Here is a 23,780-nt window from a genome sequence, read left to right as displayed (position 1 = left end):
CAACACTGTCCGAAACCGAACTTTTCATCAGAGAGCTCCGACTTTCTGATCGCTTTCCGAACTCTAATTCGGGGAAATGGTTTTCAGAAGTTGTAGTTGAACCGGACCTTTCCGACGAATATTCCGGTTTCGGGTATGGACAGCCTTAAGTCTCAAAAATCTGTACTTGAGACTTGACTTGAACTGTAGGATTTAATAATAGCTCTGCCCCCCCTCCCAACACACACACACACACACACACACACACACACACACACACACACACACACACACACACACACACACACACACACACACACACACACACACACACCTCACACATCTTCTGAAGATTTCTTTCTCCAACACTCTTCATTTATTTGACTCTCTCTCAACCTCGATCTCTCTCTTTCCCTCTCTTAAGGTTCCCACCGAGAGTGGGAACAAATATTTGCTTCGTTAAAGTTAAATGTTCTTTTCATAAATTGAGTTTTAATATGCTGTATGAAGTTCATTCAAAATATATATGTTTTCTTATAAGTTAAATGTTCTAAAATAGAAACTTAAATCAAACCTAGATTTGATTAAGTCTAAATCGATTAGAACCTTTTTGCGCTTTTCCTTTTCTTTTTTTTTTTCAACAAAATATTGCCATGGTAGAAATAATTGTGATTAATGATTTAATTGTGTTTTTGTCATTGACAATTACATTTCTGTTTGGCTTTTAGGCTTTGAAGTTGCACATGGCAGATAAGACACATAACCTAAATATAAAAAGAAATGACTGACATATTTGACAACTTTATCCTTAAAAAAAGAACATTGATAGTGGAGCCGATCTACAAGCTCAGAACGCGTCGCCTTGTGAGCTTGTAGATCTGCTATTTCCACTATTTTAGACTTTAAAAAAAAATATATCTGAACATTTTTCAACATGGAAACGATTATGACGATTATGAAAAATAATCGCGATTATGTCAAATAATTGAGATTAGACAATTATGTAATAATTTTGACAGCCCTATTGGGCTCTATTATATTCAGGAGTTAACATTTCTCCTGCTTCTCCTCACCATCTCACCCCCCTCCCTCTCTGTCTCACTCCCAGGTGACGTCGGCCCAGGCGGAGAGCGGCATGCAGCCGGCCCTGTCCCTGAGCCCCCCCTTCCTGTCGGGAGCCCACCTCACGCCCTACCTGTCGGAGGCCGGGGGCGGCGGCACGGGGGCCCACGGGGCCCACAGTCCTCTGCTGCAACACATGGTGCTGATGGACCAGAGTCCTGCACAGAGTCCCCTCGTGACAGGTTAGACACCGTGTTTCTCAAACCTTTACATTTCAAGGTTTCCCCTTAACTCTTTTAATGCCACAGTCTTAGATTGACGAGAATCATTAATTAGGCAACCAGGCCACTGACGTAGGTTGACGAGAATAGGCTATTTTTGTTATAAAACAACTCAAAATACATTATTTTTGCCGATTTTATAAACAGGTGTTTCATACGAAACACTTGCTTGCCTCCAGTGGCAGATCATGTGACTGAACGAAAACGCGGAAGTGCACGATCCATTCTGGGTCTGCTTTGTTGTGATTCTGGTTAGAATAAATATAAACACACATAGCTCCTCACCCGTAAGTCGGATTTTCAATCCGAAAAAAGATCTGAGCAGCTGGTGGCAACCCGGTTCCGATCGTAGCACATGCACGGAGCGCGTGCGTGGAGCGCCCGACGCAAAAGTAGGTATTTGCTCATTTTGTTGGTTGTATGAGTCTAACTATGGTGGAATTTAGCGTCACCCAGGGTACTGAAAAGAATGGACAGAACAGATAGATGTGTAAACAGCGTTTTCTTGTGGTCATAAAAAAACACTGAAATGGGCTGGCATTGAAAAAGTTAACTCTGACAGCATACAAATGGAACCAAACGTTACAGACTTATATGGGTCAATTTAGACCCCATAAAGCAGGGTTCATCAATTAGTTTTCCCCAATGGCCGAATTATGTCTAGAGTACCAAGCCGAGGGCCACGACATTGCGGGGGCGCGCCGCTGGCGTTCCCCCTACTCCAGCGACAGCTCAGATATAGTAGTGTTGTTTCTGCTCTTATACCACCATTATTATAATTATTATGAGAAATGCACTCCTCAAAGTTGAAACAAAATAAGTTACTTGAAAAGTATGCATCCGTATAACAGCAGCCAGTGCAGACTGCAGAGACATAATTGCCTTCCTTTAATCCATTAGCCAGCTTTTTTTTTCTGGTTGCCGTGACAACGAGTCACACTTGCAATTGAATTCTGTCTTGGCCATATATGGAGCGTGACATGAGGCGTGACTGACTGACGCACGTGAGCGGGTTTTCATTGTAAATGCCACCTACGGTTGCAACTGCTACTACTAAGTATACTGAGGATCCACTTCCTCCGCTCTCCCTGGTACGTGGTACATGGATCATGGAATATACACAGGGACGTGCTGGCCATTGGGAACAGCGGGACAACTCCCGAACGGCCGGTTCATTCCTGGCCGGTCCAGGCCGGCCATTAGGAAAAAAATTAAAATAAAATGTCGGCCTTCGTTCCATTTTGGGGGCTGGGCGGCCAACAAAGTAAATCGTCACTGTCGGGCAGAAACCTCGTATCTCCAAGTTTCAAATTTGTAAATTTTTTCGCAAAGCAAAGCCCTGCTTCATCATACAAGGCTGTTGCACAAAAGTAGTGAAAACAGCCGATCTACAAGCACACAACGAGGCGTTGTGTGCTTGTAGATCTGCTGTTTTCACTAGTTTAAATCACTTTTAAAATGATAAATACAAAACAAACGGTTTTGGACATACAAGGTTTCCACCCGACAATGACGGCATATAACTCATGTAATTGGCCCATTGGCTTGTCACTTTGTCACAAATCTTTGAGTAGCAGCAGCGCTATAGAGAGAGATCTCTCTCTATAGCGCGCAATGAGGGCCTCTTCAACTCTTTTTCCTGGGCTGAATCAGGGGCCCAGCACATCCCTGGATATACAGGTCCAGACACCCTCCAGTGGAGGGTGCATGAGAGAGCACCTCAGGCCCAGAGTGGGCTCTCCATGCTGGGCTGTGGCCTCAGCTGCCCGCAGGCACTTTAGCATGGGTTTAATAGTGGAGCAAGCTGAGCAACGAGGAGAAATGTTTGCATTCATTTTGACTTCTGAAAATGAAGTGCAAACAACTGCGCCGCCCCAACCGGATCTCACACCGAGAATCGCGGATGACACTCCGATTTCCTTTTCATGAGCAAATACCACACACACACACACACACACACACACACACACACACACACACACACACACACACACACACACACACACACACACACACACAAACGTGCGCAGGGGTGTCACACCAAATTCTGGGCCCTGGGTCCAAGGATTCACTGCGGGCCCCCCATGAATGTGCTTCATAGGGGGAGGGGGTTTAACCCGTTTAGACTGGGAACGCATTATTACTCATTATTTTGTGCTTAAACTATTGAAAAATAGCAGATCTACAAGCTTGCAGCACGGAACTTATAGTGCCTGGTGAACAAATGTTCAAGATTTGAAAAATGGTGAACATCTGTCAACAAGTCTTTGAATATTTCAAAATCCTTCTATGGTTTTTTGAAACACCTATGTTTCTATATCAGTGGTGCTCAAACTTTCTCACGTGAAGGACCCCCAAAATGATATGTATTTGGCCACGGGACCCCCATCTCAAAACATTTAGTTCCAGGGACCCCCCCAGAAGCAAAATTTTGTTACAAACGTTCACTTAAAAAATACATGTATTCAAAGATTTGCACACATTTTCACGACTTTTCGAAAAATAGCAGATCGACAAGCTCGCAGCGCGGCACTCGGTGCCGCGCTGTGAGCTTGTAGATCTGCTATTTTTCAATAGCTACACAATTAAGGCCCCTCCACCCTCTTGGGCCATAGTAACCCAGTCCCAGTCCCACTCCCCCCCCCCCCCCCCCCCCTTGTGACAACCCTAGGCCTATACCACACACACACACACACACACACACACACACACACACACACACACACACACACACACACACACACAAACGTGCGGATGTGTTTCACGTCACAGCTCAGCGTACAGGGCTTCCCGCGCACAGACGTCCATTCATTAGACGGAGCTAACGAGGCCCTTTGGTTTGTCATCGCACAGACGGAGCATGTGAGAAGGTGGCTTTGTGCGGCCCGTTCCCATTAGATCGCTGACAGACCAGTATGCTGCCCGCTGCTATTTTGAGCCGGCACTGGTCTGAATGGGCCCGATGACGCACACGCAGGTGCAAGCAAGCCGGACACCCATCGGTGCACCCATGCATTCATCCTACGGAACGGGAAAGCCAAAATTCACAGATTTGTAGTATCTTTTAAACTCTTATCTCTCGAGAGATTAGATGGTTTGCTTCGATTCTTTCGGGCCACTGGTTCCCAAACTAGGGACCCCATTTGTGGGTGGCCGACGCATTTTTGTGGGTCCCTTCATTTTTGGTTTCCAACATTTAGTTTTTTAATTATTAAATATTATTCATGAGTTTTTTTTTCATGAATTAAAAACAAAATTCATTGATTTCTTTTCAGTAATTTCATGAAGAAATCAAAGAAAAATCTTAAGAAATGCCATACATTAGAACGCAAATGTTTAAGAAGTAGTGAAAATAGCAGATCTACAAGCTCACAATGCGTCGCTTTGCGCCACATTACACCAAACCTATTCACAAAAATTGCAGATCTACAAGCTCTCAATGCCTCGCACTGTAAGGCGTTGAGAGCTTGTAGATCTGCTATTTTTGGCTAAAGTTCTCCTCAGAATAGGGATGCGAGGGTTCAAGTAGTCCATTGAAAATAACGATCCTATCAAATAAATATTTGGCGGCACCCCTCTGTAGTAACTCTGAGGACCCCCTAGGGGTCCCGGATCCCCTGTTAAAGACCCCTGGCATATAGTGATAGTACGGTAAAGAGAAAATACATGGACACTCTCTGAAGGATATTCTTATCCTTGTCAAACTGCATAAGTTTGTGCATGAAGTGTAGGCGCTGCGAGTTGTTCTCTGTATTGACATGGCAGGGCAGGTTACTGTCAACGACAGTTCTTGGATATTTATAGTTTGCACCGGTTCTCCCTGCCAAGCATTATTGGCGTATGGCCCGCGCGCCAACACGCTATATTGTTTTCTTCACACCGCTTCTGCAGATTGCCACTGTACTAACACGCATGCTGTATGGAACCTTAAAGTACATACACACTGTACATACTAGTATAGGGATGGGACAATATGAACATTTCATGTCACGATTATTGTGACCAAGATAATAGTGATTTACGTGTCGCAACGCGTTGTGAGCTTGTCGACCGGCTATTTGGTAGAGAATGAAAAAAAAAACTGTATCAAGTACATTATTTCCAGGTGCGTTTTACCAATTTTAGAGGGTTTAAATGTACCGGACATGCAGCTCTGCAAATACAAGCTGAAATGATCCCTGTGCATGACGGAGGATCATTTCATAAATTAACGCACACGCACACTTTTGCCCCTACTCTTATCTCTGCCACCGTTGGCCCTATCAATGCCAAACTTTGCACACACACACCCCTTGGATGGCAACCCACAACCTCCAGCCCTGATTTCTCACTCTAGCGCCACCATCAGGCAGAGTTTTGCATAACAATTTTTTGGACACTGCTCCTACAGATTTTTCACGCAAAGCAGCACACAGTATCTCTAAAGTCATGTCATCAACATGGATCTGTCCCATTTCCCATATTCCCTCTCCTGATTGGCTACCATTGCCTTCTAAAGTTTGTGTATGCGACGTGACGGTCGCTTATCTCCCGATTAGGGAGTCTTACTGGTAGATCTGCTATTTTTGAAAGATCGTGAACATTTGTTCTCCCAAGTGTGAGCGCTACCGTTGTTTTAACTATTGAAAAATAGCAGGTGCCGCGCTGTGAGCTTGTAGATATGCTATTTTTGAAAGATTGTGAACATTTGTTCTCCTCTCTCTCTCTCTCTCTCCCCCTCTCCTCAAGTGTGAGCGCTACCGTTGTTTTATGCTTTAACTATTGAAAAACAGCAGATCTACAAGCTCACAGCGCGGCACTGATTGACGCGCTGCAAGCTTGTAGATCTGCTATTTTTTAAAGATCGTGAACACTTCTTCTCCTCTCTCTCTCTCTCTCTCTCTCTCCCTCTCCTCAAGTGTGAGCGCTACCGTTGTTTTATGCTTTAACTATTGAAAAACAGCAGATCTACAAGCTTGCAGCTCGGCACCGAGTGCCGTGCTGCGAGCTTGTAGATTTGCTATTTTTGAAAGATCGTGAATATTTTTTCCAGTGTTGATTTTGTCGACTAAAACTATGACGAAAAATGTGTGTCGACTGTGCTTTTTTCACTGACGAAAACTAAATAAAAATGAAATAAAAACAAAGCTGTGATGACTAAAACTAAGACTAAATGTATTGACAATTTCGTCAACAAAATAAAAACTAGACTAAAATGTTAGGGAGGGACTAGTGGAGATGAGAGTCATTTTATGTTTGGTTGCTCTCAGGTGTTGCTTCTGCGACGCGTTGTGAGCTTGTAGATCGGCTATTTTCAGCATGCAACCAAGTGTCATTACGATGCCATCAAGGCCTGCCAAAATACATTTTAGTCGACTAAATCAACTGTAGATTTAGTCGACTAAAATCTTGTGATATTTAGTCGACTAAAATTAGACTAAAACTAAAACTTTTCAGGAGACTAAATTATGACTAAAACTAAAGAGATTTTATTCAAAAGACTATGACTAAAACTAAATCAAAATTTGCTGTCAAAAACAACACTGATTTGTTGTCTCTCCCTCTCTCTCAGGCGTGAGCGGCCTGTCGGTGCCGGCGGCGGCCGCCTCCATGGCCAAGCTCCAGCGGCAGCACCGGCCCCTGGGGCGCACCCAGTCGGCGCCGCTGCCCCAGGGCAGCGGCACGCAGGCCCACGCCCAGGCCCTGGCCCTGCAGCAGCTGGTGGTGCAGCAGCAGCACCAGCAGTTCCTGGAGAAGCACAAGCAGCAGTTCCAGCAGCAGCAGCTCCACCTCAACAAGGTCAGTGTCGGCAGGCGGGCTGGCAGTGGCGTGGGACCGTGGGTGGTACGTGTACTTTAGGCCATGGCTACACGGAGCTGGATATTTCTGAAGCTAGACTTTTTTTTGTGCTTTTGGGGCTTGCAGCCACATGAAGCTGGATATTTTGGCCGCGAAGCTGGATATTTCTTAAACCGGATAAATAAGTGAAGACATTGAAAAAATATCCGATTCACTGGATCCGTGTAGACAGGGAACCCGGATATCTCTGAAGACTTTACTGTGTGTGTGCTTGTTAGACCTAGATATCCTTGACCTAGATATTTTTCTATGTGGATATCTGAAAAACCAGGAAATATGGAATATCCAGCTCTGTGTAGCCATGGCCTTAGTCTAGATCAGGGGTGGGCAACTTTGATGATGGCTAGGGCCACTATATTTCCACCTTCACTCCAGAGGGCCACATTGCATATTGCTATGTCCTACTTTGTCATTCTAGTATCTCATACAAAAGAAGCAACAATAGCAGATCTACAAGCTCAAAACGCATCGCGCTGCGATGCGTTTTGAGCTTGTAGTTCGGCAATTTTGGCTTCTTTTGAATTGGAATCCTGAATTATTATTATTATTATTATTTTTTTTTTTAAGATTTGTTTTTGGGCTTTTTATGCCTTTATTTGATAGGACAGTAGGCTGACAGGAAATGGGGAGAGAGAAGGGGAATGACATGTGGCAAAGGTCGTCGGGATCGGGAATCGAACCGGCGACGCCAGCAGGCATCATAGCCTAGTATGTGGTATGCACCTTGACCACCAGGCCAGCGGGCGCCCCTTTGTTCATTTTTTAATTGGAATCCTGAAATGTAACATTTTGATTTAATTTCAAACTCATTTTGTTTTTTACTCATGTTAACTTTATGAACCTAAATACAAATACAATGTACATGAAAAAAAAACATTTTAATACTACTATACTAGTCATTAAGCTACTAATATAGACTGACGGAATTAAAGCAGGTCATGGTTGTAATTGTAACAGCTGAAATCAATAATATATCAGCATTCTGGTATGAACCTGCGGGCCGCATTAAGTGAAGGTGGGGGCCGCATGTAGCCCCCGGGCCGCCAGTTGGCCATGTATGGTCTAGATGGGTCCACGTGCATAGGTTGGATTTTTTTTTCACCACCTGTTTTTTCTTAATCCTTGAAGGGTATATTTTAAGATTCTGCCAGGTAACAAGCTGAAATATGCTCTCATGGGGTTCATTTTTAATGATGTCTTTCTATACAGGAAAAAAGCCCCTCCAAAAAAATCTTCTTTAAGTAGCATCTAACTAGGGGTTTTTCATGATTCTGAATCCATTGCAAGCATTTGTGTAGCATGAAAAACATTCCTTGGGCTAAAAACGGCCCCACAAAACTGTCGGTCGTAAGTTGTATGGAAGTGTCGAAGGCGGCTTTTGACCTTCGGAAATCAGCGGGGCTTGTTGTTGAAAAAATCCATCAAACCGATATAGGCTATTTTTAGCGCCCTAGCCGTCTGTCGGTGTCTGCTCTCAGGTGCATTCATCAACTTTTCTTCACGCCTTCCAGCCGACCTCGTTCGACCGCCAGTCTGTTGCAATCTGTAGTCCAGGGGTCTTCAACGTTTTCAGGCCAAGGACCCCTTAGTTGAGAGAGAGATGAAGCAGGACAGCAGCACAATCATCAGTGTATTTTGGATTCATGTATATCTTTGTTTTCAGATATTTAACCACTTGAACCGTCAACACTTAATAAACTTAACCTTTCACTCTGTACTTAGTCTGCTCTTTTTCCCCTCTACACCAAAGCTCTTTGCCGAAAACAGCAGATCTACAAGCTCACAACGCCGTGAGCTTGTAGATCTGCTATTTTCGGATTAAGTCCTTAGAATATGGACGCTGGGGTTCAAGTGATTAATATAAAAAAGGTAAAAGCTTCTATCACACAAAGATTTGGAGGACCCCCTTTAGTAACTCTGAGGACCCCCTAGGGGTCCCGTACCCCCTGTTGAAGACCCCTGCTGTAGTCTGTTTGGTGGAGAGCTACCTTTAGGGTCAGAGTCGGATGCCTGATAATACACTTAGCTGAGTGCCAGCGTTGTGCACTCAATCATTCACGGGCAAACTGTAACTCCAAAGCTGATAATTGCAGATGAGCTAGTGATCATTTCATTCACAAAACCGACATCCTAAAATGCTTGATTTCAAAGCGGGATGTGTGTGTGTTTGTGTGTGTGCGTGGGGTGCGTTGTTTTTATACCTTCATTTTACCATGTCCATTTTTTATCTGCGTGCAGTGTTCCACTTCCATTCTTGTGCTCATATGATACACCCCACGCGCACGCACACACACACACACACACACACACACACACACACACACACACACACACACACACACACACACACACACACACACACACACACACACACACACACACACACACGCTGTCACAGAGTGTGGAGGCAGCCACACAGGTGAGAGTCACTGTGCGGTGGCGAGGTAGCCTTGTGAGCGCGTGGTTGAGTACGTGCGCACACGTGTTTGCACACGCCTCCCCCCCTTCTCCCTCGGTGACTGGGGGGGCCGACACGGTTGCCACTGGCTGGAGGTACAGTAGCTCTGCGCTGCCATGGCAACGGAGCGGAAGCCGCCTCCTTATATGGTCGTCGCAGGAAGCTGCGAGAGCAGCTGTGCTCCGGTCGGCCTTAATTCCTATTCTAGACCTGCGCTCGACACAGCAGAGGAGGTGGGTGGATGAAACGAGGGGTTTCCTCTCCTCTCCTCTCCTCTCCTCTCCTCTCCTCTCCTCTCCTCCTCCTCCTCCTCCTCCTATCGCCCCATCTCCAACAGGCACGTGCACACACAGACATCAAAGGGGGCTTGAGCCCCTGCCCCTTTTATCTGCCTGTAAAAAGTGCCCTCTCCAGACCGCGAATGCATCTTTTACTATGGTGAAAGAAATGCAAATGCCCCTCTTTCCATGCCATAGCTGAAGGCAGCATTCAAGAGAATTGCCTTGTCCAAACTCTCCTGAACTTGAATGCAGCATCTCATGTTGAAAGAATTGCCCTCTCTGTGTAGAAATCCATGTTGTACCACATCTCCAGTATTGCCTTTTTTATGCTTAGTTCAGTGTGGTATCAAGTACTGAAAATAGCCGACCTCCAAGCTCACAACGCGTCGCGGCGCGACGCATTGTGAGCTTGGAGGTCTGCTATTTTCGATATCTTCACCAAAAGGCCCTTTTAGACATTTCAGCCCCTGCCTCTCTAACATTCTCTGCACGTCCCTGTCTTCTTCTCTTTTCTCTCATCTACCCCTTCCTTCTCTCAGCGCTCTCATCCATTCTCTCCCCTCCTCTCTTCAACTTTCTCTCTCTCTCTCTTTCTCTCTCTCTCTTTCTCTCTCTCCCCCCTAGCGCTCTCCTCCCCCTTCCTCCCTCCGTCTGTTCCGCGGAGTCTTTCAAGTGACATCCTTTCGCGGCCGACGTACATCTGTATATTAGCGGCCGCCCGCGCCAAGGACAAATTCTCTCACGTTGTTGACAAGGTTGTGTCTGCGGCGCGAGCAGCTCCCCTGCCAATCACCCCTCCCCCCCTCGTCACTGAAGCCTGATTTGTACGTCGTCGCGCGCAGGTGTCGCACGCTGAAAATACGCAATCTGCAAGCTCACAGTGCGTTGCGCAGCTTGTAGATCGGCTGTTTTCAGTGTGTGGCGCCCGCGCGCCACCAAGATTAAATCAGTCTTAGTCATCATCATACGTATATTGTCACTGTCTGGCCAAAACCTCGTAACTCCATTTTTGAGGTTTTTGATTTTTTTTGGCATAAATCAGGGCTATTGAACAGCCTTTACAGCTGAGTGTTGGATAAAATAATATTAAACCAATGGAAAGTAGTAAAAGGTGCTTGGGACAAAACCTCCTAACTCCACACTTTCCGCCAAACCAGCTAACTCCACCCGATTGGCCCTCTCTTTTTTTTTCATAAATATGTGCTATTGAACACCCTTTACGTCTGTGTGTTGGTTAAAATAATATTGAACCAATGAAAAGTAGTAAAAATCCCTTAGGTCAAAACCTCCTAACTCCACTTGAGCTCATTTTCCCGAAAATGGAGGTTTCGGCCCAACAGCATATTATGCAGTCCATTTATCATATTTACCCCTGAAGTGGCGTTTTGATTTATCCCATGAGATGAAGGAACAGATAATTACTCATGAGACGGCTCGTTCACTTAAAAAAACATGGTCTTTGGCTGCGGCTGATTCACAAGATCAAGATGAAATATAGCTGCAAGCAGCGATAAAGTGGCCAAGGCAAAAGCATCAAGGGAAAGCAAAGAAGACATCAAAGAGAAACTAGAAGCAGTGTTCTTCCGAACAGGTCAGGTGTTTTTTTTTGGCCCACTGGTGACTCTATAACAGGCCAATGTGAGAAGGGTGGCATCTGTTCCTTGGCCTAGTGGGAATGTGTGTGCAAAATCTCACACACATAGCAGGCTGCGTTTGAGACAATTTGTTCAAAAAGGAGCAATCCTGCAAACCTTGGAATTCAATTTTAGCCAATTAGATAGAATATGATATCGGACAAATCCGTCATGATCACATCACTGTAGAGATACTGTGTACTGATTTGTGTGATTTTCTGTCTATAGCTGCAGAGCGAGATGAACAAATCTCAGTGAGAGTTGCAAGGGCCCCATAGCCTAGTGCAGTGTTTGTTATTTTTGCCTTTTTCTTGAGTTTTGCCTTTTGTTCCCGTTCCCGAGTTCTCTATTTTTAGATTTTTGGCAAAGTTTATTTTTGCCATTTTTGAATTTTGGGTTTCACTGTACAACTGCATGGTGGGGGCTGGATAAATAAAAATCTTAACGAGACACAAATTGCTTATTATAAGCAGACATGGCAACCCAGGTACATTCAGAGCCCAGAACGCCAACTACTGACACTTTAATGCAAGGACAACAGGAAATCAAATGATGTTTTTCAGGACAGCTTTTTCAGCCCCCGCCTCTTTCAGGATATGAACAGGATAACAGGGGCGGTGCCAGGAATAACATGAATATATAGAGATAAATAGTAATACTGAATAAAAGTACAAAGGTATTGGCATCAACTTGACATTTTTTGAAAATAGCAGATCTACAAGCTCACAATGCAATGCAACGCATGAGCATTTACTGGAGTAGCCTAGAAGTAAGACTATACAAGTGAAGTATAAAATACCTCAAAATTATACTAAGGATAGTATTTGAGTAAATGTACTCAGTTACTTTTACACCCCTGGCATTGTAGACCCAGATGCTTGTGAAACATGATAAAGAAATAGTCATGCAATAGTATGAATTTCAGTTTATTTACACAAAGGATTTGCAATTGCAAAATATTTGGCAGCATTATTTTCTGTAAGTGGCTAGCAGAGTCAGACTTAACTAAACTTAAATTGTTTTTATTGAAAAACGTTGAGGGGAAGGCGGCTGGGGGTCAAAACTTGGAACTTTAGGCGCTCACATGGGGCTGCCGTCCTGTGGGCAGAGCAGACTATGGATTCCAATTGGGGGGTGTTGGAACCCAGCCAGCCTAGGTGGGGGAGGCAGAGAGAAATGAGGTGAGCTTCAGAATAATTACAGTTGAGCCACAAGTTAGAGAAGAGGTGTTCAATCTGCCCGTTCCACACAGTTCAGAATAATGAACCCACTTACACTGCCGTTCTTTGGCTTCAATGAAGCAATCTGGGAGCTGGTACTGATTGTCAGCTGATTGTCAGATGGGCTTCAGGTGTGAGGCTGAGCTTCCCCTGCATGGTTTGAAACAATAAATGAATAAATGAATGCACTCAAACATCATTACTTTATAAAGAAACTCAAAGTCATTACTTCAAAATCAAATCAAACTAGGAATGAGTATCACTGCGGCTGCTTTTTCCTACCCATAACCATAGGTCAGACAGGATTGTGTCAAGTCTTTCTGCAGGCTCGCCATCTTTCAGATTCAGTTCTAGGCAATAAACCTGGCCTGGATCAAAGAAAAAGGCCAAATGAATAGAAAAACAACAAATTCAAATAATCTGCTGCACTACAGGCTTGAAACAAAATAATTCCATTAATCTCCCCAACTAGGCATTGGCATTAAACTCAAAATACATCAATTCAATAATCAACGTTGCAGCTAACATACAAGCATTACATTCCAAAAGAAATCGTTTAACATTTAGATACCAAAACCAAAAACAACATAACATTTCAGAGCACATGGTCAGCTTACCAAGTGACACATTGTTCCTCCATCATACACAGCCAGTGTATCGAGTGGATCAGGTAGGTATGTTCAGGTGAGGTAAATCTAAAAGCCAAATTATAGTATGGGTAAGTATAATGAATGAAACTGTTAGAAATTGGAATAGTTGTTGGAATAATGAACAGTGTACAGACCTGCAGCTGCTGCATAATGTAGCAGTGAGTAGCAGCAACCACCAGCACCATGCTGCTTCCAAACAATCTGAGAGGGGGGAGTGGCCTCAACTCAACCACTATTTATACCCTTGCTTAAGAAGGTTGCCATGTTTGGTCGGGTTGCCATGTTCAGTTGCAGTACCAGGGTTTTCACGGCAAAATGTTGTAAAATGTATTTTAAATGCATGAGGTAAGGCTTGAACAGGGGACTTCTGGAATGATAGACAAAGGCCTTACCAGGTGAGCTATGCACAGCTCTGCACAGTGAGAAAATATTACTTTAAATGTTTGTTTTAGAAGCAGAAGAATAATTTGCATAAAACCGCAAATTGATGAATTATTAAAAAAGCATGTTTAAATTTTTTAAAAATCCGATCTGACAGATCTTTAGATATTGGTCCAAAGTTCATGTAAAAAAAGTTCTGTGCACGTGACGCGAAAGTTCCGGAATAAAAGCGGGTTTAAGTGTTTTACGAACTGCTCCAAAAGGCGGAAAATCGAAGGGCGGAGCTTACTTAACAAAGACACAGATGTCTTCAGCTTGAGTCAAGGCACGCGTGTAAGCAAGTTGCATGTCTTCAAACGAAACGAGGCATGACTTATGCCCCTTTAAAGTTTGAGTTTTCAAACGCTTCGTATAGCGCCCCCCTTTGGCCAATTGGAGTAAGATTGCTTTCAGTGATATTTGGACTAATCCTCTACATATTTGCCAAATGCCATGAACGTGTCACTTTGCATGTATGATTTAGAGGCAGAAGAATAATGTGCATATAACTGCAACATTGAGTAAATTATTAAAAAATAATGTTTCGCTTTAAAGAAAATCCGCCTAAGTTTTCAGACCGTATTGGTCCAAAGTTCATGTACAAAAAGTTTCGCGCACGTTACGCGAAAATCCCAGGAGGAGATACATTTTTACTGTTTTTCATATAATTCAAAATTGTGGGAGAGGTAAAGGTCAGAGGTCAAAAGTCAGAGCGTAAAAGTTGTTCGGCATGAGGAGACGCATACGTGTATACAGGTTTCATTGCTGTACCTGAAACAGGGCATGAGCTACACCAGTTCAAAGTTTGCACTTTCGAAGGCTTCCTACAGCGCCACCCTTTGGCCGATTGTTGCGAGCTTCGCGTTTTAGCCGTTTGGCATAGTCCTCTGCCATACTGCCATGAACGTGTCACTTTACATGTATGATTTAGAGGCAGAAGAATAATTTGCATGAAACTGCATTATACGGTTAATTATTAAAAAATAATGTTTCGCTTTAAAGAAAATCCGGCCGCTGTGCGATGACCGTGTTGGTCCAAAGTTCATGTAAAAAAAGTTTCGCGCACGTTACGCGAAAATCCCAGGAGGAGATAGATTTTGACTGTTTTGCATATAATTCAAAATTGTGGGAGAGGTAAAGGTCAGAGGTCAAAAGTCAGAGCGTAAAAGTTGTTCGGCATGAGGAGACGCATAAGTGTATACAGGTTTCATTGCTGTACCTGAAACAGGGCATGAGCTACACCAGTTCAAAGTTTGCACTTTCGAAGGCTTCCTACAGCGCCACCCTTTGGCCGATTGTTGCGAGCTTCGCGTTTTAGCCGTTTGGCATAGTCCTCTGCCATACTGCCGAGTTTCGTAAAAAGCGACTGCACGGTCTAGCCACTAGAGAAAAAGTGGCGGAATAATAATAATAATAGTGATGAAGTCCAATAACAATGAGTGGCCAAGGCATTGCCACTTCGTGGCCTTGGCCACTAATTAGATTTACGGCTTTCTTGCCATGAATAGAGAAAAAATAGACAAGTCTTTTTATTAGGCTACTTTGCTATAACAGAAAATTGTAGAAAATCAATACTATATTTTCATAAATCCCAACTTTGCCCACAATTCTTTGTTTGTTCATTTGAAAGATTGGAATCACATTCTTTTACTCATTTTATTCTGTTATGTATTATTATTATTGCGACCGTCAGGGAGCAGTTTACTATGAAAACCTCCACCGGCCGTCCGTCCGTCCGTCCGTCCGTCCGTCACACGTCACACCTTTGTTTGTGTACGGTGTGATGTCATATATCTTCAGTATGACATCACACCACATGTGTACACAAACCTTTGTGTACGTTGCTGTGGCAACAGTCTGTTGTTGCTGGTCTGTTAGTGTGCGTTAGCAACCACCTTAGCAACCATGGTTTTACCCTAGCAACCAACTGTTTACCCTAGCAACCAACTGTTTACCATAGCAACCATGTTTTTTTTACCCTAGCAACCAACTGGGCATAAAAGGGATTCTGTTAGGGATCTCCATATATGGGCATAAAAGGGATTCTGTTAGGGATCTCCATATATGGGCATAAAAGGGATTCTGTTAGGGATCTCCATATATGGGCATAAAAGGGATTCTGTTAGCTGTTAGGGATCTCCATATATGGGCATAAAAGGGATTCTGTTAGGGATCTCCATATATGGGCATGAAAGGGATTATGTTAGGGATCTCCATATATGGGCATAAAAGGGATTGTATCCCAGATGATGCCCTGTACTTGGGATGTGTTGATGTAAATGTTCACATAGAGTGTAATAATTGGTAAAACAAACTTTTGGCCTATTTGTGGAGATAAGCGACCAACGGTCGCTTATCTCCCGATTAGGGAGTCTTACTGGTTCATTAATAATGATGTATTTATTGACTAAATGGAGCCTCATGTCTTTGCTGTGGTGTCAGTGGTCTATGCCTGACTTTATGCTTCACATACTGTACACAGATACAGTACATGACTGCCAGGGACTTGCAGAGAATGTTAGAGAGGCAGGGGCTGACGTTTCTGACAAGTACTGACAAGTACTGAAAATAGCAGACCTCCAAGCTCACAACGCGTCGCAACGCGTTGTGAGCTTGGAGGTCGGTTATTTTCAGTACTTGTTACCACACTAAACTAAGCATAATCAAGTCAATACTGGAGATGTGGCGTAACGGCATGGATTTCTACACAGAGAGGGCAATTCTTTCAACATACTGTAAGATGCTGCATTAAAGTCAGGAGAGTTTGGACAAGGCAATTCTCTTGAATGCTGCCTTCAGGTATGGCATGGAAAGAGGACATTTGCATTAAGACCAGATGGAAGGATTATATCTCCAGACTGGCCTGGGAACGCCTCGGTATACTCCCAGAGGGAGTGGAGGAAGTTGCGCAGGATAAGGAAATCTGGAGGTCTCAGTTGGAACTGTTACCCCCGCAACCCGATTCCGGATAAGCGGTTGAAGATGGATGGATGGATGGATGGATGGATGACCATAGTAAAAACTGCATTCAGTTTCTGGAGAGGGCCCTTTTTACAGACGAGTAAAAGGGCAGGGACTCAAGCCATAACCGTCATAATCGTTTCCATGTTTAAAATAGTGGAAATAGTGGAATCGCGACGCGTTGTGAGCTTGTAGATCGACTATTTCCACTATCAATCTTCTTTTTTAAGTATATAAAGTTGTCAAATATGTCAGTAATTTCTTTGTATATTTAAGTTATGTGTCATATCTCCCATGTGCAACTTCAAAGCCTAAAAGCCAAACAGAAATGTAATCGTCAACGACAAAAACACAATTAAATCGTTAACCGCAATTATTTGAGTGACAATTAAATCGTCATGTGAAATGTCATAATCGTGACAGCCCTCGCGATGAACCCTGGACAGAGGAGGGGAGAGAAGGTCGGTTTGGTTCTCGTCGCGAGGGAAGTTTGGCACCCAAAAGTGGGCTATAGAGCAGCTTGTTTGGAGAGGGAGATAAAAAGGAGGGGGGGGGGGGGGGTGAGCGAGCGGGCGGGTCGCGTGGGGGGGGTAGTTTGATGAGGGAGCCAGTGAATGTTCTGACGTCAATGGTGTCCCCTGGCACCGCGCCAGGGGGGCCTGGTGGCCGACCAAGACAGCTCTGGGAAACACACATACACACACAGACATACACAACACATACGCAAAAACACACCTGTCCTTACTCTCTGGAGACTTATGGCAGACGACGTCTCTGTTTTTCTCTGGCTTTTCCCCGTCTCACTCCCTCTCTCTCTCTCTCTCTCTCTCTCTCTCTCCCTCTCTCTCTCTCTCTCTCTCTCTCTCTCTCCCTCTCTCTCTCTCTCTCTCTCTCTCTCTCTCTCTCCCCCCACCTCTTTCTGTAATACAACCTAAAGCCTGATTTAACGGCGTGCATGCACTTGCTCTCCACTGTCTCCAGTGTCCATTCAGAACTAACATCACCATGCATTTTGATTTACAATGGCTAAAGGTTGAAGACAAAACGACTGCTGCAATAATACTCTCAACATGGAAGGTTCTACAATCCAAATCACCATTATTTAGGTACAATCCGCTAAAAAACTATTTGGAGTCATATACATATGCCTCTAGACAGGCAACATAAGGCCGGTTTTCACTTCCCAAACCAGAAACAAATTATTTGAAGCGTACAGTAGAATACAGAGCAATGGAAACTTGGAATACTTTGCCACTGCCAATGACAAAACTGACACAGAAATCACTATTCAAAAAGACAATAAAGAAACACCTGGGAAAATATTTGTTGTACGATGTACTGGAACTTTGTAATGCTCGTTTTATATGCGTTTATAAAATTATTTAGTATGATGGATTAAATGTATGTATGTAATGTATGTTTCAAATGTATGTTTTTAAATGTATGTACTGTTTTTATGGACCCCAGTTTTTCGTGGACCCCAGGAAGACTAGCTGTGCTTTAGGGCACAACGCTGCGAGCTGTCGGGCAGAAACCTTGTATCTCCCAAGTTTCAACTTTGTACGTTTTTTCGCGAAGTAAAGCCCTGCTTCATCAGACAAGGCCGTCGTGGTGCGAGGCGTTGTGTGCTTGTAGATCGGCGGTTTTCACTAGTTTTCACATTTTCTTAAATGATAAAAACAAACGGTTTTGGACATACAAGGTTTCCACCCGACAGCGACGATATGTATGATTGACAGTGGATCAGTGTTGCCAGATGTAATTCACTGTTTTCCCTGGCTGCTGATCTGGGATCTGGTTTGGCTTCTCAAAATAAGCCAGGAAATCAGTCAATCTGACCCTAGATCTGTACTTGGAGGCATTAAAAACACCGGTTGCATCTTTCAAGACCAGTTTCAGGCTTTTATTTGTGTAAGCTCCAGGAAGTTGCCTGCCTCCACGCAGCATATCTGATGCGTTTTTGTCACGCAGGAGTCTCAAACAAGGTTGTTTCTTACACTAAAGACGCATTTTTTGGTGAAATTAAGTTTTTATGCGAGGGATTTCCCTTTTTTTGGCTGTGTACGATTTCATACGATTATTCTGAACCTCCGGTACGATAATTCAACATTTCCCATCTGGCAACACTGCAGTGGATCTTTCGGCTGGTAATGGACCCTGGCGTCGTTCTCTTCTTCTCCCTCTTTCCCGTCCAGCTGATGTCCAAGCCCAGCGAGCCGGGGGGCCGGCAGCACCAGAGCCACCCGGAGGAGACGGAGGAGGAGCTGAGGGAGCACCAGGACCTCCCGCCGGGCGTCACCATCAAGCAGGAGCCCCCCGACCCCCAGGAGCTGCAGGAGATCCAGGAGCTCCAGGAGGAGGCGCTGCAGCACCGCCAGGCCGAGCAGGAGATGCTCTTCAGACAGGTAAATGATCACTTGTAGGGGTGTAACCATACATTTGAACAAGGATACGATATCACAATACATGAACGATATTGGTTCATTCATGGCGATGCGATTTGATTCAATGATTTAAAATCGATATAGTAACTATTTAGCAAAGACATTAAATCTGTGTGAAACGTGTCAATAGAGCAGTTTTTTTAAGGTAAAAATCTATTATTATGGATATAAATAAGTAAACACTTTGATTCTTTAGCAAATATATGGACATTATATTACAACACATATGGACAAACCTGCACCTTGACATGAACACAGAGATTACACACATTTATCGATAGACCAAGAGTAGTTATATGGAATTGAAGTAAGTAATTAGACCCCTCTTTTTCATTTTCCCTCTTAAAATTGCTAAAGTAACTAGTAACTAATAAAGGCACAAATACTTAGTTTCCATACAATCGATTATTAGAATTGCAAAACGATTTGATACTGAAACACAACCATATAGCACAAAACAACATAGCACACAACAACATACTGTACCCAGCAAGCACATCAGGACCTGGACCAATCAGTGACGTCTCGATTGGGGCCAGATCACAGCCCATATGGGGAGGATCTTGACATCATTACCAGGACGTCATATGGACTTTTTTGACAGGATTATTGTTATTGTTTGTAATGTTAGTTGAAATATGAGCATATAAGGTTATATTCTGGGACATATCTAATTAGTTATGGTATTTAGCTAGTCTAGAATATCAACTGATTTCAACCAACATAAATCCTGTCAAACAAAAAAGTCCATATGACGTCCTGGTAATGACGTCAAGATCATCCCCATGGCCCCAATCGAGACGCCACTGATTGGTCCAGGTCCTGACCGTGCTTGCTGGGTAACACCAAGACAATACATAAAGTTCCCAGTATAGACCTTTTTCCAGAGCGCTACTGTGTATCAGCGATGTCGCTACTGGGGAATTTAAGGGACCCGTTTTTACTACGGCAATGTGAGGCGGGACTACGGCTGCTATGAGCAATCGCCGTTGTGGTCCAAATTGTTAAGCAAAGAGCCGTCGGCGATGGGGTCCCACTGAACGCTTTGGTTCCCATGGTGACGCATCAACGCAGCAGGTGTAGTAGAAAGCAACCTACTGGCGTTGTACAGACGGCTGCTATGGCGGCAGGTTGATCTATCGAGCGCTGATCATTTCCGGTTGTCGTTACTAAGCTTAAATAGCCTACTGTGCGAAGCGGTGCCACTTGACACCACAGTTATGGTTAGAGGCAACCATAACTGAAGCAGAGTCTGGAGTGACGATGTAAGGGGATCAGTATCATTTGCTATTGTGAGTGATAAAAGTGTGATGGTTTTATTGTTCATATTAGCAAGTGTGGGTGTGGGAAGTCCGATGATCTTAGAGCAGTGGTCAGAGACCCCTAGGGCAGGGGTTCCCAAACTTTTTTGGCTCGGGGTACCCCTATAAATATTATTTTCATCCGAGGCACCCCTACATTATTATATTCCTAATTTTCACTCCCAGCACCTTTATATTTATAGCATATTTTAGCGATTATGTTGCGAGGAAAGCAGGATAATAGCCATTTTGGTTAGAACTGACTGAAAATAACTTTGTACTTCAAGTTTAAAATGATACTAAATATATTTTGTCAAACACATTTCCAATATTATCAAATTATCTCGCGGCACCCCTGGACTGCCGTCGCGGCACCCCAGGGTGCCCCGCCACCCACTTTGAAAACCCCTGCCCTAGGGGGTCCTCAGAGTTACTACAGGGGGTCCTCCAAATCTTTGAGTGATAGAAAGTTTTTTTATTTACTTTTTTATATTAACCACTTGAACTCTAATGTCAATATTCTGAGAACTTTAGCCAAAAATACCCGATCTACCCGATCTAAACGCCTCGCAGCAAAGAGCTTTGGTGTAGAGAGGAAAAAGAGCAGACTAAGTACAGAGTGAAAGGTCAAGTTTATTAAGTATTGACGGTTCAAGTGGTTAAATATCTGACAACACAAATTGACATGAATCAAAAATACATGATTGTGCTGTCAAACGATATGGAATCTATGAAAAAGTTGTGGGGGGGTCCCTGCTTCATCTCTCTCTTAGCTAAGGGGTCCTTGGCCTGAAAACGTTGAAGACCCCTGCTCTATACACTTAAACATTATGTTGGTTTGTTTACTGTTGAGTGAGATAACAATGTTGCACATTAAGTTAATCATCTGGGGACCCCCCAAAATAATTTGGGGACCCCCCTGGGGGTCCTGACCCACAGGTTGAGAACCCCTGTCATAGACTACTGCACTGTGAGGCGTGAGGACTTTGGTTCTGCTTCCTGGTCTGGTCTCTTGTGTCTCTTGGCATTGTCCTGTCTTCAGAGCTGGAAAGTTTGATAATGATGAATGAACTCAACATGCATCATTTGTTTAGTCTGCCTCCTTCTGGTCAAAACGTGTAGTTACAGCTTAAAACAGAAGTCATGCGGTTTAAAACAGTAGATCTGTCTTTCACGGCTTGTACTTATACCAAGGGGTCTTCAACGTTTTCAGGCCATGGACCCCTTAGAGAGAGAGATGAAGCAGGGACCCCCACAACCTGTTCATAGATTCCATATAGTTTTATAGTTTGACAGCACTATCCTCAGTATATTTTCGATTCATGTCAATTTCAGATATTTAACCACTTGAACCCTCAATATTTAATTAACTTGACCTTTCACTCTGTACTTAGTCTGCTCTTTTTCCCCACTGCACCAAACCTCTTTGCCGAAAATAGCCGATCTACAAGCTCACAACACCTCGGGCTGAGAGGCGTTGTGAGTTTGTAGATCTGCTATTTTAGGCTAAAGTTCTCAGAATATGGACGCTAGGGTTCAAGTGGTTAATATAAAAAAGGAGAAAAAAAGTTTCTATCACACAAAGATTTGGAGGACCCCCTCCCCCTGTAGTAACTCTGAGGACGCCCTAGGGGTCCCGGACCCCCTGTTGAAGACCCCTGCTGTATGTAAACCTTGATATACAGAGTGTGACTTTGTAATCATGGCAAAAATTGTAATTATAACTATATTATAACTATATGATATTATGAGCTGCAGAATTGCCCAAGGGATCTCTCTTGCACTTTTACTATGATTATGATCTGTGCACGGGGGAAACATGCCTCGTGCACGTGTGTGATTGTGTGCTTATCTGTGTGTGTGTGTGTGTGTGTGTGTGTGTGTGTGTGTGTGTGTGTGTGTGTGTGTGTGTGTGTTTGTGTGAGCAGCAGGCCCTGTTGTTGGAGCAGCAGAGGATCCATCAGCTGAGGAACTACCAGGCCTCCATGGAGGCGGCTGGCCTGTCAATCTCCTTCCCGGGGCACCGCCCCCTGTCCAGGGCCCAATCATCTCCGGCCTCGGCCTCCTCCTTCCCAATCAGCGTCCCGCCGTCGGAGCCGCCCACCAAGCCTCGATTCACCACGGGTAACATTCATTTCATTACCTTCTATTAATAAAAAAAAGATATATCAGAAACCCTTTATTGTCGTTTTATGCAAAGAAAATAGTGTCATTGAAGACAGAGACACAACACACAGTTAAATATTGTCGTTGACGGGTGGAAACCTTGTATGTCCAAAACCGTTCTTTTTACATTTATCATTTTAAAAATGCTTTAAACTAGTGAAAACAGACGATCTACAAGCACACATCTCGCACCGCGAGGCGTTATGTGCTTGTAGATCTGCTGTTTTCACTACTTTTGTGCGACAGCCTTGTATGATGAAGCAGGGCTTTGCTTTACGAAAGAACGTACACATTTGAAACTTGGAGATACAAGGTTTCCACCTGACAACGATGAAATGATATGTCAGAAACCCCGTATTGTCGTTTTATCCAAAGAAAATGGTGTCATTCAAGACAGAGACACAACACACAGTTAAATACGATTGATCGTTTTAGTATTCTAGATCATTTTTAGATTTTGTGGATAGCATTATTATTTTATTTATGTTTTGCTTTTACCATGCAAAGTGATACATTGAAATCTAAATGTCAAATAATGGCTGATATAGTGGTCGGGCTCTAATGTATATTGATGTGTTTGGTTCCACAGGTCTGGTGTATGACTCTCTGATGCAGAAACACCAGTGTATGTGTGGGAACACCAACAGTCACCCAGAGCACGCCGGGCGAATCCAAAGCATCTGGTCTAGGCTGCAGGAGACAGGTCTCCGAGCGCAGTGCGAGGTACAGTATGGGGGCTGAATGCTGGTGGTGGAAAAGCACTCAAATGTTTTACTTAAAGATGCAGTGCCATGATTTCCCCCTAAAACATGATTATCAGGTATTATACTAGGAGGAAGATTTCTTCCTAAAAAGTGTACAGAAAGAGTTAAAATTTGTTTTTTATGTGGCCACACCCACCAGTTCATTAAGTATGCCTGGTTGTCATGGTGGGTGGTGACCCACAGTGTTGGGTGAATGGTAAAAGGGGAGGGGATGATTATTTGATGTCATCAATACTGCCATGTAGAAATACTCTGTTACAAGTCAAAGTCAAGAATTCAAAATGCATTTGAGTAAAAGTACGAAAGGGTTGGCATCAAAAT

At 43.8% G+C, this 23,780-nt stretch overlaps 1 protein-coding gene and 1 long non-coding RNA gene across 3 annotated transcripts in view; one reads left to right on the top strand and one right to left on the bottom strand.

Annotated features, from left to right (window-relative positions):
* Positions 1-23,780, top strand: part of LOC308280432 (histone deacetylase 4-like) — a gene marked incomplete at its 5' end in the record, with an annotated part of 180,135 nt that overhangs the window by 131,035 nt on the left and 25,320 nt on the right. For both annotated transcript variants that reach the window (XM_080720696.1, XM_080720695.1), the window contains 5 exons: positions 1,088-1,283; positions 6,874-7,100; positions 18,980-19,189; positions 22,458-22,653; positions 23,285-23,418. In XM_080720696.1, the coding sequence (XP_080576822.1) occupies positions 1,088-1,283; positions 6,874-7,100; positions 18,980-19,189; positions 22,458-22,653; positions 23,285-23,418 (963 nt within the window). The remainder of the gene's footprint in view (positions 1-1,087; positions 1,284-6,873; positions 7,101-18,979; positions 19,190-22,457; positions 22,654-23,284; positions 23,419-23,780) is intronic.
* On the bottom strand, positions 13,083-13,604 carry LOC308280436. The gene is made up of 3 exons (XR_013961731.1): positions 13,538-13,604; positions 13,371-13,448; positions 13,083-13,121 (listed from the first exon to the last, which is right to left on the bottom strand). It is a non-coding gene; the product is annotated as an uncharacterized lncRNA (long non-coding RNA).

This window comes from Nannobrachium achirus, assembly GCF_963921795.1.
Source record: "Nannobrachium achirus genome assembly, chromosome: 24".
Taxonomy (NCBI): domain Eukaryota; kingdom Metazoa; phylum Chordata; class Actinopteri; order Myctophiformes; family Myctophidae; genus Nannobrachium; species Nannobrachium achirus.
The sequence above is the reverse complement of the archived record's forward strand: the minus strand, read 5'-3'. Positions and strand labels throughout refer to the sequence as shown.